Below are 14427 nucleotides of genomic sequence, written 5' to 3'. Positions count from 1 at the left end.
CTCCACATTGACTCTGTACCGTAATACCCTATATATAGCCTCCACATTGACTCTGTACTGTAATACCCTGTATATAGCCTCCACATTGACTCTGTACCGTAATACCCTGTATATAGCCTCCACATTGACTCTGTACCGTAATACCCTGTATATAGCCTCCACATTGACTCTGTACTGTAATACCCTGTATATAGCCTCCACATTGACTCTGTACCGTAATACCCTGTATATAGCCTCCACATTGACTCTGTACCGTAATGCCCTGTATATAGCCTTCACATTGACTCTGTACCGGTACCCCCTGTATATAGCCTCCACATTGACTCTGTACCGTAATACCCTGTATATAAACTCCACATTGACTCTGTACTGTAATACCCTGTATATAGCCTCCACATTGACTCTGTACCGTAATACCCTGTATATAGCCTCCACATTGACTCTGTACCGTAATACCCTGTATATAGCCTCCACATTGACTCTGTACCGGTACCCCCTGTATACAGCCTCCACATTGACTCTGTACCGGTACCCCCTGTATATAGCCTCCACACTGACTCTGTACCGGTACCCCCTGTATATAGCCTCCACATTGACTCTGTACCGGTACCCCCTGTACATAGCCTCCACATTGACTATGTACCGGTACCCCCTGTATATAGCCTCCACAATGACTCTGTACCGGTACCCCCTGTATTTAGCCTCCACATTGACTCTGTACCGGTACCCCCTGTATATAGCCTCCACATTGACTCTGTACCGGTACCCCCTGTATATAGCCTCCACATTGACTCTGTACCGGTACCCCCTGTATATAGCCTCCACACTGACTCTGTACTGTAACACCCTGTATATAGCCTCCACATTGACTCTGTACCGGTACCCCCTGTATATAGCCTCCACACTGACTCTGTACTGTAACACCCTGTATATAGCCTCCACATTGACTCTGTACCGGTACCCCCTGTATATAGCCTCCACACTGACTCTGTACTGTAACACCCTGTATATAGCCTCCACATTGACTCTGTACCGGTACCCCCTGTATATAGCCTCCACACTGACTCTGTACTGTAACACCCTGTATATAGCCTCCACATTGACTCTGTACCGGTACCCCCTGTATATAGCCTCCACACTGACTCTGTACTGTAACACCCTGTATATAACCTCCACATTGACTCTGTACTGTAATACCCTGTATATAGCCTCCACATTGACTCTGTACCGGTACCCCCTGTATATAGCCTCCACACTGACTCTGTACTGTAACACCCTGTATATAGCCTCCACATTGACTCTGTACCGGTACCCCCTGTAAATAGCCTCCACAGTGACTCTGTACCGGAATACCCTGTATATAGCCTCCACACTGACTCTGTACCGGTACCCCCTGTATATAGCCTCCACACTGACTCTGTACCGGTACCCCCTGTATATAGCCTCCACATTGACTCTGTACCGGTACCCCCTGTATATAGCCTCCACACTGACTCTGTACCGGTACCCCCTGTATATAGCCTCCACATTGACTCTGTACCGGTACCCCCTGTACATAGCCTCCACATTGACTATGTACCGGTACCCCCTGTATATAGCCTCCACAATGACTCTGTACCGGTACCCCCTGTATTTAGCCTCCACATTGACTCTGTACCGGTACCCCCTGTATATAGCCTCCACATTGACTCTGTACCGGTACCCCCTGTATATAGCCTCCACATTGACTCTGTACCGGTACCCCCTGTATATAGCCTCCACACTGACTCTGTACTGTAACACCCTGTATATAGCCTCCACATTGACTCTGTACCGGTACCCCCTGTATATAGCCTCCACACTGACTCTGTACTGTAACACCCTGTATATAGCCTCCACATTGACTCTGTACCGGTACCCCCTGTATATAGCCTCCACACTGACTCTGTACTGTAACACCCTGTATATAGCCTCCACATTGACTCTGTACCGGTACCCCCTGTATATAGCCTCCACACTGACTCTGTACTGTAACACCCTGTATATAGCCTCCACATTGACTCTGTACCGGTACCCCCTGTATATAGCCTCCACACTGACTCTGTACTGTAACACCCTGTATATAACCTCCACATTGACTCTGTACTGTAATACCCTGTATATAGCCTCCACATTGACTCTGTACCGTAACACCCTGTATATAGCCTCCACTTTGACTCTGTACTGTAATACCCTGTATATAGCCTCCATATTGACTCTGTACCGTAACACCCTGTATATAGCCTCCACATTGACTCTGTACTGTAATACCCTGTATATAGCCTCCACATTGACTCTGTACCGTAATGCCCTGTATATAGCCTTCACATTGACTCTGTACCGGTACCCCCTGTATATAGCCTCCACATTGACTCTGTACCGTAATACCCTGTATATAAACTCCACATGGACTCTGTACTGTAATACCCTGTATATAGCCTCCACATTGACTCTGTACCGTAATACCCTGTATATAGCCTCCACATTGACTCTGTACCGGTACCCCCTGTATACAGCCTCCACATTGACTCTGTACCGGTACCCCCTGTATATAGCCTCCACACTGACTCTGTACCGGTACCCCCTGTATATAGCCTCCACACTGACTCTGTACCGGTACCCCCTGTATATAGCCTCCACACTGACTCTGTACCGGTACCCCCTGTAAATAGCCTCCACATTGACTCTGTACCGTAATACCCTGTATATAGCCTCCACACTGACTCTGTACCGGTACCCCCTGTATATAGCCTCCACACTGACTCTGTACCGGTACCCCCTGTATATAGCCTCCACATTGACTCTGTACCGGTACCCCCTGTATATAGCCTCCACACTGACTCTGTACCGGTACCCCCTGTATATAGCCTCCACATTGACTCTGTACCGGTACCCCCTGTACATAGCCTCCACATTGACTATGTACCGGTACCCCCTGTATATAGCCTCCACAATGACTCTGTACCGGTACCCCTGTATTTAGCCTCCACATTGACTCTGTACCGGTACCCCCTGTATATAGCCTCCACATTGACTCTGTACCGGTACCCCCTGTATATAGCCTCCACATTGACTCTGTACCGGTACCCCCTGTATATAGCCTCCACACTGACTCTGTACTGTAACACCCTGTATATAGCCTCCACATTGACTCTGTACCGGTACCCCCTGTATATAGCCTCCACACTGACTCTGTACTGTAACACCCTGTATATAGCCTCCACATTGACTCTGTACCGGTACCCCCTGTATATAGCCTCCACACTGACTCTGTACTGTAACACCCTGTATATAGCCTCCACATTGACTCTGTACCGGTACCCCCTGTATATAGCCTCCACACTGACTCTGTACTGTAACACCCTGTATATAGCCTCCACATTGACTCTGTACCGGTACCCCCTGTATATAGCCTCCACACTGACTCTGTACTGTAACACCCTGTATATAACCTCCACATTGACTCTGTACCGGTACCCCCTGTATATAGCCTCCACATTGACTCTGTACCGGTACCCCCTGTATATAGCCTCCACATTGACTCTGTACCGGTACCCCCTGTATATAGCCTCCACATTGACTCTGTACCGGTGCCCCCTGTATATAGCCTCCACATTGACTCTGTACCGGTACCCCCTGTATATAGCCTCCACATTGACTCTGTACCGGTACCCCCTGTATATAGCCTCCACATTGACTCTGTACCGGTGCCCCCTGTATATAGCCTCCACATTGACTCTGTACCGGTACCCCCTGTATATAGCCTCCACATTGACTCTGTACCGGTACCCCCTGTATACAGCCTCCACATTGACTCTGTACCGGTGCCCCCTGTATATAGCCTCCACATTGACTCTGTACCGGTACCCCCTGTATATAGCCTCCACATTGACTCTGTACCGGTACCCCCTGTATATAGCCTCCACATTGACTCTGTACCGGTACCCCCTGTATATAGCCTCCACATTGACTCTGTACCGGTACCCACTGTATATAGCCTCCACATTGACTCTGTACCGTAACACCCTGTATATAACCTCCACATGGACTCTGTACCGGTACCCCCTGTATATAGCCTCCACATTGACTCTGTACTGTAATACCCTGTATATAGCCTCCACATTGACTCTGTACCGTAACACCCTGTATATAGCCTCCACATTGACTCTGTACCGTAATACCCTGTATATAGCCTCCACATTGACTCTGTACCGTAACACCCTGTATATAGCCTCCACTTTGACTCTGTACCGTAACACCCTGTATATAGCCTCCACATTGACTCTGTACCATAATACCCTGTATATAGCCTCCACATTGACTCTGTACCGTAACACCCTGTATATAGCCTCCACATTGACTCTGTACCGTAATACCCTGTATATAGCCTCCACATTGACTCTGTACCGTAATACCCTGTATATAAACTCCACATTGACTCTGTACCGTAATACCCTATATATAGCCTCCACATTGACTCTGTACTGTAATACCCTGTATATAGCCTCCACATTGACTCTGTACCGTAATACCCTGTATATAGCCTCCACATTGACTCTGTACCGTAATACCCTGTATATAGCCTCCACATTGACTCTGTACTGTAATACCCTGTATATAGCCTCCACATTGACTCTGTACCGTAATACCCTGTATATAGCCTCCACATTGACTCTGTACCGTAATGCCCTGTATATAGCCTTCACATTGACTCTGTACCGGTACCCCCTGTATATAGCCTCCACATTGACTCTGTACCGTAATACCCTGTATATAAACTCCACATTGACTCTGTACTGTAATACCCTGTATATAGCCTCCACATTGACTCTGTACCGTAATACCCTGTATATAGCCTCCACATTGACTCTGTACCGTAATACCCTGTATATAGCCTCCACATTGACTCTGTACCGGTACCCCCTGTATACAGCCTCCACATTGACTCTGTACCGGTACCCCCTGTATATAGCCTCCACACTGACTCTGTACCGGTACCCCCTGTATATAGCCTCCACATTGACTCTGTACCGGTACCCCCTGTACATAGCCTCCACATTGACTATGTACCGGTACCCCCTGTATATAGCCTCCACAATGACTCTGTACCGGTACCCCCTGTATTTAGCCTCCACATTGACTCTGTACCGGTACCCCCTGTATATAGCCTCCACATTGACTCTGTACCGGTACCCCCTGTATATAGCCTCCACATTGACTCTGTACCGGTACCCCCTGTATATAGCCTCCACACTGACTCTGTACTGTAACACCCTGTATATAGCCTCCACATTGACTCTGTACCGGTACCCCCTGTATATAGCCTCCACACTGACTCTGTACTGTAACACCCTGTATATAGCCTCCACATTGACTCTGTACCGGTACCCCCTGTATATAGCCTCCACACTGACTCTGTACTGTAACACCCTGTATATAGCCTCCACATTGACTCTGTACCGGTACCCCCTGTATATAGCCTCCACACTGACTCTGTACTGTAACACCCTGTATATAGCCTCCACATTGACTCTGTACCGGTACCCCCTGTATATAGCCTCCACACTGACTCTGTACTGTAACACCCTGTATATAACCTCCACATTGACTCTGTACTGTAATACCCTGTATATAGCCTCCACATTGACTCTGTACCGGTACCCCCTGTATATAGCCTCCACACTGACTCTGTACTGTAACACCCTGTATATAGCCTCCACATTGACTCTGTACCGGTACCCCCTGTAAATAGCCTCCACATTGACTCTGTACCGTAATACCCTGTATATAGCCTCCACACTGACTCTGTACCGGTACCCCCTGTATATAGCCTCCACACTGACTCTGTACCGGTACCCCCTGTATATAGCCTCCACATTGACTCTGTACCGGTACCCCCTGTATATAGCCTCCACACTGACTCTGTACCGGTACCCCCTGTATATAGCCTCCACATTGACTCTGTACCGGTACCCCCTGTACATAGCCTCCACATTGACTATGTACCGGTACCCCCTGTATATAGCCTCCACAATGACTCTGTACCGGTACCCCCTGTATTTAGCCTCCACATTGACTCTGTACCGGTACCCCCTGTATATAGCCTCCACATTGACTCTGTACCGGTACCCCCTGTATATAGCCTCCACATTGACTCTGTACCGGTACCCCCTGTATATAGCCTCCACACTGACTCTGTACTGTAACACCCTGTATATAGCCTCCACATTGACTCTGTACCGGTACCCCCTGTATATAGCCTCCACACTGACTCTGTACTGTAACACCCTGTATATAGCCTCCACATTGACTCTGTACCGGTACCCCCTGTATATAGCCTCCACACTGACTCTGTACTGTAACACCCTGTATATAGCCTCCACATTGACTCTGTACCGGTACCCCCTGTATATAGCCTCCACACTGACTCTGTACTGTAACACCCTGTATATAGCCTCCACATTGACTCTGTACCGGTACCCCCTGTATATAGCCTCCACACTGACTCTGTACTGTAACACCCTGTATATAACCTCCACATTGACTCTGTACTGTAATACCCTGTATATAGCCTCCACATTGACTCTGTACCGTAACACCCTGTATATAGCCTCCACTTTGACTCTGTACTGTAATACCCTGTATATAGCCTCCATATTGACTCTGTACCGTAACACCCTGTATATAGCCTCCACATTGACTCTGTACTGTAATACCCTGTATATAGCCTCCACATTGACTCTGTACCGTAATGCCCTGTATATAGCCTTCACATTGACTCTGTACCGGTTCCCCCTGTATATAGCCTCCACATTGACTCTGTACCGTAATACCCTGTATATAAACTCCACATGGACTCTGTACTGTAATACCCTGTATATAGCCTCCACATTGACTCTGTACCGTAAGACCCTGTATATAGCCTCCACATTGACTCTGTACCGTTACCCCCTGTATATAGCCTCCACATTGACTCTGTACCGGTACCCCCTGTATATAGCCTCCACACTGACTCTGTACCGGTACCCCCTGTATATAGCCTCCACACTGACTCTGTACCGGTACCCCCTGTATATAGCCTCCACACTGACTCTGTACCGGTACCCCCTGTAAATAGCCTCCACATTGACTCTGTACCGTAATACCCTGTATATAGCCTCCACACTGACTCTGTACCGGTACCCCCTGTATATAGCCTCCACACTGACTCTGTACCGGTACCCCCTGTATATAGCCTCCACATTGACTCTGTACCGGTACCCCCTGTATATAGCCTCCACACTGACTCTGTACCGGTACCCCCTGTATATAGCCTCCACATTGACTCTGTACCGGTACCCCCTGTACATAGCCTCCACATTGACTATGTACCGGTACCCCCTGTATATAGCCTCCACAATGACTCTGTACCGGTACCCCCTGTATTTAGCCTCCACATTGACTCTGTACCGGTACCCCCTGTATATAGCCTCCACATTGACTCTGTACCGGTACCCCCTGTATATAGCCTCCACATTGACTCTGTACCGGTACCCCCTGTATATAGCCTCCACACTGACTCTGTACTGTAACACCCTGTATATAGCCTCCACATTGACTCTGTACCGGTACCCCCTGTATATAGCCTCCACACTGACTCTGTACTGTAACACCCTGTATATAGCCTCCACATTGACTCTGTACCGGTACCCCCTGTATATAGCCTCCACACTGACTCTGTACTGTAACACCCTGTATATAGCCTCCACATTGACTCTGTACCGGTACCCCCTGTATATAGCCTCCACACTGACTCTGTACTGTAACACCCTGTATATAGCCTCCACATTGACTCTGTACCGGTACCCCCTGTATATAGCCTCCACACTGACTCTGTACTGTAACACCCTGTATATAACCTCCACATTGACTCTGTACCGGTACCCCCTGTATATAGCCTCCACATTGACTCTGTACCGGTACCCCCTGTATATAGCCTCCACATTGACTCTGTACCGGTACCCCCTGTATATAGCCTCCACATTGACTCTGTACCGGTGCCCCCTGTATATAGCCTCCACATTGACTCTGTACCGGTACCCCCTGTATATAGCCTCCACATTGACTCTGTACCGGTACCCCCTGTATACAGCCTCCACATTGACTCTGTACCGGTGCCCCCTGTATATAGCCTCCACATTGACTCTGTACCGGTACCCCCTGTATATAGCCTCCACTTTGACTCTGTACCGGTACCCCCTGTATATAGCCTCCACATTGACTCTGTACCGGTACCCCCTGTATATAGCCTCCACATTGACTCTGTACCGGTACCCACTGTATATAGCCTCCACATTGACTCTGTACCGTAACACCCTGTATATAACCTCCACATGGACTCTGTACCGGTACCCCCTGTATATAGCCTCCACATTGACTCTGTACTGTAATACCCTGTATATAGCCTCCACATTGACTCTGTACCGTAACACCCTGTATATAGCCTCCACATTGACTCTGTACCGTAATACCCTGTATATAGCCTCCACATTGACTCTGTACCGTAACACCCTGTATATAGCCTCCACATTGACTCTGTACCGTAACACCCTGTATATAGCCTCCACATTGACTCTGTACCATAATACCCTGTATATAGCCTCCACATTGACTCTGTACCGTAACACCCTGTATATAGCCTCCACATTGACTCTGTACTGTAATACCCTGTATATAGCCTCCACATTGACTCTGTACTGTTATCATCTTGAACTATTTCTTATTTGTATTTACTTTTTTTATTTAACAATTTTTCTTTAAAACTGCTTGTTAAGGGCTTTTCACTGTGAGGTCTACTACACCTGTTGTATTCAGCATTTCACTGTAAGGTCTACTACACCTCTTGTATTCAGCATTTCACTGTGAGGTCTACTACACTTGTTGTATTCAGCATTTCACTGTGAGGTCTACTACACCTGTTGTATATAGCATTTCACTGTGAGGTCTACTACACCTGTTGTATTCAGCATTTCACTGTGAGGTCTACTACACCTGTTGTATTCAGCATTTCACTGTGAGGTCTACTACACCTGTTGTATTCAGCATTTCACTGTGAGGTCTACTACACCTGTTGTATTCAGCATTTCACTGTAAGGTCTACTACACCTGTTGTATTCAGCATTTCACTGTGAGGTCTACTACACCTGTTGTATTCAGCATTTCACTGTAAGGTCTACTACACCTGTTGTATTCAGCATTTCACTGTGAGGTCTACTACACCTGTTGTATTCAGCATTTCACTGACTGTGAGGTCTACTACACCTGTTGTATTCAGCATTTCACTGTGGTCTACTACACCTGTTGTATTCAGCATTTCACTGTACGGTCTACTACACCTGTTGTATTCAGCATTTCACTATAAGGTCTACTACACCTGTTGTATTCAGCATTTCACTGTGAGGTCTACTACACCTGTTGTATTCAGCATTTCACACTAAGGTCTAATACACCTGTTGTATTCAGCATTTCACTGTAAGGTCTACAACACCTGTTGTATTCATCATTTCACTGTAAGGTCTACTACACCTGTTGTATTCAGCATTTCACTGTGAGGTCTACTACACCTGTTGTATTCAGCATTTCACACTAAGGTCTAATACACCTGTTGTATTCATTATTTCACTGTAAGGTCTACAACACCTGTTGTATTCATCATTTCACTGTAAGGTCTACTACACCTGTTGTATTCAGCATTTCACTGTAAGTTCTACTGCACCTGTTGTATTCGGAAGTTTACATACACCTTCACCAAATTCATTTAAACTCAGTTTTTGACAATTCCTGACATTTAATCCTAGTAAAAAAACCTGTCTTAGGTCAGTTAGGATCACTACTTTATTTTATGAATGTGAAATGTCAGAATAACAGTAGAGAGAATGATTTATTTAAGCTTTTATTTTCTTTCTTCACATTCCCAGTGGGTGAGAATGTATTTGGTAGCGTTGCCTTTAAATTGCATAGCTTGGGTCAAACATTTCAGGTAGCCTTCTACAAGCTTCCCACAATAAGTTGGGTGAATTTCTGCTCATTCTTCCTGACAGAGCTGGTGTAACTGAGTCAAGTTTGTAGGCCTCCTTGCTCGCACACACTTTGTCAGTTCTGCACACAAATTGTCTATAGGATTGAGGTCAAGGCTTTATGGTGGCCACTCCAGTACCTTGACATTGTTGTCGTTAAGCCATTTTGCCACAACTTTGGAAGTATGCTTGGGGTCATTGTCCATTTGGAAGACCCATTTGCAACCAAGATTTAACTTCCTGATCGATGTCTTGAGATGTTGCTTCAATATGTCCACATAATTTCACATAATTTCCCCCCTCAGGATGCAATCTATTGTGTGAAGCAGACCAGTCATGCAGCAAAGCACCCCCTTCACGGTTGGGATGCTTTTCAAACATAACGATGGTCATTATGGCCAAACAGTTCTATTTTTGTTTCATCAGACCAGAGGACATTTCTCCAGAAAGTACGATCTTTGTCCAGTTGCAAACTATGGTGTTTTTATTTTTTATTTTTTATGGCGGTTTCAGCTTTCAGCTTTTGCCGACAGAGGACTTGTTTTACTGTGGATAGAGATACTTGTGTACTTGTTTCCTCCAGCATCTTCACAAGGTCCTTTGCTGGTGTTCTGTGATTGGTTTGCAAATTTCGCACCAAAGTACGTTCATCACTAGGAGAACGAATGTGTTTCCTTCCTGAGCGGTATGACGGCTGTAAACTATTGTTGGAAAAATTACTTGTGTCATGCACAAAGTAGATGTCCTAACCAACTTTCCATAGTTTGTTATCAAGTTTATTAACAAGAAATGTGTGGAGTGGTTGAAAAAACGAGTTTTAATGACTACAACCTAAGTGTATGTAAACTTCCGACTTCAACTCTATGTGCTGATGCTTGAAACAGTGATATTCATCAAGGTTTAGGGTTATTAGGTTATTAATATTATTATTGAGTATTATTATTACGTTTTCAAAACACTTGACTTTTTCCACACTTTTTTACGTTACAGCCTCATTCTAAAATGTATTACATCGTTTTCTCCCCTAATCAATCTACACACAATACCTCATAATGACAAAGCACATTTTTTTTGCAAATGTATTTAAGTATTTACATAACTATTTAGACCCTTTACTCAGTACTTTGTTGAAGAACCTTTGGCAGCGATTTACAGCCTCAAGTCTTCTTGGGTTTCTCAAATTCTACTGAAGATTCTCTAAGGGATTATTTTACCTATATTTGACTAGACAACTCAGTTAAGAACAAATTATTATTTTCAATGATGGCCTAGGAACAGTGGGTTAGCTGCATGTTCAGGGGCAGAACGATAGTTTGGACCTTTTCAGCTCGGGGGTTTGAACTTGCAACCTTCCGGTTACTAGTCCAATGCTCTAACCACTAGGCTACCCCATCGTATTCCCCGGTGGGGAGTGTCTCTGCACAGCTACAGTGGCGAAAGTATTCACCCCCTTGGCATCTTTCCTATTTTGTTACGTTACAACCTAGACTAAACATTTATTTTTTTGTGGTGTGTATCATTTGATTTAGATAACATGCCTACCACTTTGAAGATGCAAAATATGTTTTATTGTGAAACAAACAAGAAAAGAAATCAGAAATAAGACAAAAAAAAGAGAACTTGAGCAGGCATAACTATTCACCCCCCCAAAGTCAATACTTTGTAGAGCCACCTTTTGCACCAATTACAGCTGCTAGTCTCTTGGGGTATGTTTCTATAAGCTTGGCACATCTAGCCACTGGTATTGTTGTCCGTTCTTCAAGGCAAAACTGCTCCAGCTCCTTCAAGTTGGATGGGTTCCGCTGGTGTACAGCAATCTTTAAGTCATACCACAGATTCTCAATTGGATTGAGGTCTGGGCTTTTACTAGGCGATTCCAAGACATTTAAATCTTAAACCACTCGAGTGTTGCTTTAGCAGTATGCTTGTGGTCATTGTCCTGCTGGAAGGTGAACCTCCGTTCCAGTCTCAAATCTCTGGAAGACTGAAACATGTTTCCCTCAAGAATTTCCCTGTATTTAGCACCATCCATCATTACTTCAATTCTGACCAGTTTCCCTGCCGATGAAAAACATCCCCACAGCATGATGCTGGCACTACCATGCTTCACTGTGGGGATCATGCTCTTGGGGTTGACAAGAGGTGTTGGGTTTGTGCCAGTCATAGCGTTTTCCTTGATGGCCAAAAAGCTCAATTTTAGTCTCATCTGACCAGAGTACCTTCTTCCTTATGGAGTCTCCCAATTTTTTTTTAAGCAATTACTTTTTTCTGGCCACTCTTCCGTAAAGCCCAGCTCTGTGGAGTGAACGGCTTAAAGTGGTCCTATGGACAGATACTCCCATCTCCACTGTGGAGCTTTGCAGCCTCTTCAGTGTTATCTTTGGTCTCTTTGTTGCCTCTCTGATTAATGCCCTCCTTGCCTGGTCCGTGAGTTTTGGTGGGCGGCCCTCTCTTGGCAGGTTTGTTGTAGTGCCATATTCTTTCCATTTTTTAATAATGGATTTAATGGTGCTCCGAGGGATGTTCAAAGTTTCAGATATTTTTTTATAACAATCCTGATGTGTACTTTTCCACAACTTTGTCCCTGACATGTTTGGAGAGCTCCTTGGTCTTCGTGGTGCCGCTGATTGGTGGTGCCCCTTGCTTAGTGGTGTTGCAGACTCTGGGGCCTTTCAGAACAGAACATATACTGAGATCATGTGACAGATAGTGTGACACCTAGATTGCGCACAGGTGGACTTTATTTAACTAATTATATGACTTATGAAGGTAATTGGTTGCACCAGATCTTTTTTTCAGGGCTTCATAGCAAAGGAGGTGAATACATATGCACGCACCACTTTTCCGTTCATTTTAATATTAAATAAGTAATTTTTTTCATTTCACTTTACCAATTCAGACTATTTTGTGTTTATGTCCATTACATGAAATCCAAATAAAAATCTATTTAAATTACAGGTTGTAACACAGTAGGAAAAATGCCCAGGGGAGGAATACTTTTGGACGGCACTGAATTTTCAGGTCTCTCCAGAGATGTTTGATCGGGTACAAGTCCGGGCTCTGGCTGGGCCACTCAAGGACATTCAGAGACTTGTCCCGAAGCCACTCCTGTGTTGTCTTGGCTGAGTAATAGACCACTGGGTACTGAGCTTTCCTCCTTTTCCCCATCCCTTTATGTTTAGTTTGGCCAGGCGGCACTAGGAAGGGTCTTGGTGGTTCCCAACTTCTTCCATTTAAGATTGATGGAGGCCACTGTGTTCTTGGGGACCTTCAATGCTTTTTTGCTACACTTCCCCAGATCTGTGCCTCAACCCAATCCCATCTCAGAGCTCTACGGACTATTCTACCAACTCTGATTTTTGCTCTGATATGCACTGTCAACTTTGGGACCTTATATATAGAGTTCTGTCTCTTTCCAAATCATGTCCAATCAATTTAATTTATCACACGTTGACTCCAATCAAGATGTAGCAACATCTCAAGGATGATCAATGGAGACAGGATGCACCTGAGCTCAATGTTGAGTCTCATAGCAAAGGGTCTGATGCGTATGTCAATAAGTTTATTTCTGTTTGTTATTTGCAAAAAAACTGCTTTTGCTTTGTCATTATGGGATATTGAGTGTAGATTAATGAGGAAAATGTGCAATTTAATCCATTTTAGAATAAGGCTGGTTTTGTTGAAAGTTGCTATACCTAATTTACCTAGATTTTTTTGCTGGCTAGACTGCTATGCGAAACACTGTGATTGTTTATTTTACTCTCTCTTTCATCTTTCTCTCTCTCTCCCCTTCCCTATCTATCCACCCCTCTCTCTCTCACTCTCATCCCTCTCTCATATTTCTCTCTCACTCTATTGCTTATCCCTCTCTCTCATCCCCCCTCTCTCAGTGTCTCAGATGGGTGTGGCCCAGGGACATAACATGTGTCCAGACCCGGGGATCCCTGACCGAGGGAAAAGAAAAGGATCAGACTTCAGGTAAAAACACAAAATACAGAACAGGAATAGAAATAGACAATTAGAGGAGAGAAATTAGAGAAATAAGGAGAGAGAGAAGGAGAGAGGAGAGAAGGTGAGAAGGAGAGAGGGAAGGAGAGAGGGAAGGAGAGAGGGAAGGAGAGAGGGAAGGATAGAGGGGAAGGAGTGAGGAGAAGGAGAGAGAGGAGTGAGGAGAGAGAGAAGGGGAGAGAAGGAGTGAGGAGAGAGAGAAGGAGTGAGGAGAAGGAGACATGGATGAAAATGTATTGAGGAAGAGAAAACAATGCATGTGTTATTTGTTTCCGAAAATGCGACTAAGGAACCACTGGGTATATAGAGGTAATTACTCAGGAATAGACCACTGGGTATAGAGAGG

General features: G+C 45.3%; 1 protein-coding gene across 1 annotated transcript in view; it reads left to right on the top strand.

Annotated features, from left to right (window-relative positions):
• The window catches only part of LOC139391626 (CUB and Sushi multiple domains 2), a 772990-nt gene that overhangs the window by 367371 nt on the left and 391192 nt on the right, over positions 1 to 14427 (top strand). The window contains exon 8 of the mRNA XM_071139005.1: positions 13964 to 14051. Within this exon, the coding sequence (XP_070995106.1) occupies positions 13964 to 14051 (88 nt within the window). The remainder of the gene's footprint in view (positions 1 to 13963; positions 14052 to 14427) is intronic.

The sequence above is a fragment of the Oncorhynchus clarkii genome, chromosome 32 (genome assembly GCF_045791955.1).
Source record: "Oncorhynchus clarkii lewisi isolate Uvic-CL-2024 chromosome 32, UVic_Ocla_1.0, whole genome shotgun sequence".
Lineage (NCBI taxonomy): Eukaryota > Metazoa > Chordata > Actinopteri > Salmoniformes > Salmonidae > Oncorhynchus > Oncorhynchus clarkii.
Note: the sequence above shows the minus strand (reverse complement) of the source record. Positions and strands in the feature narration are given on the sequence as shown.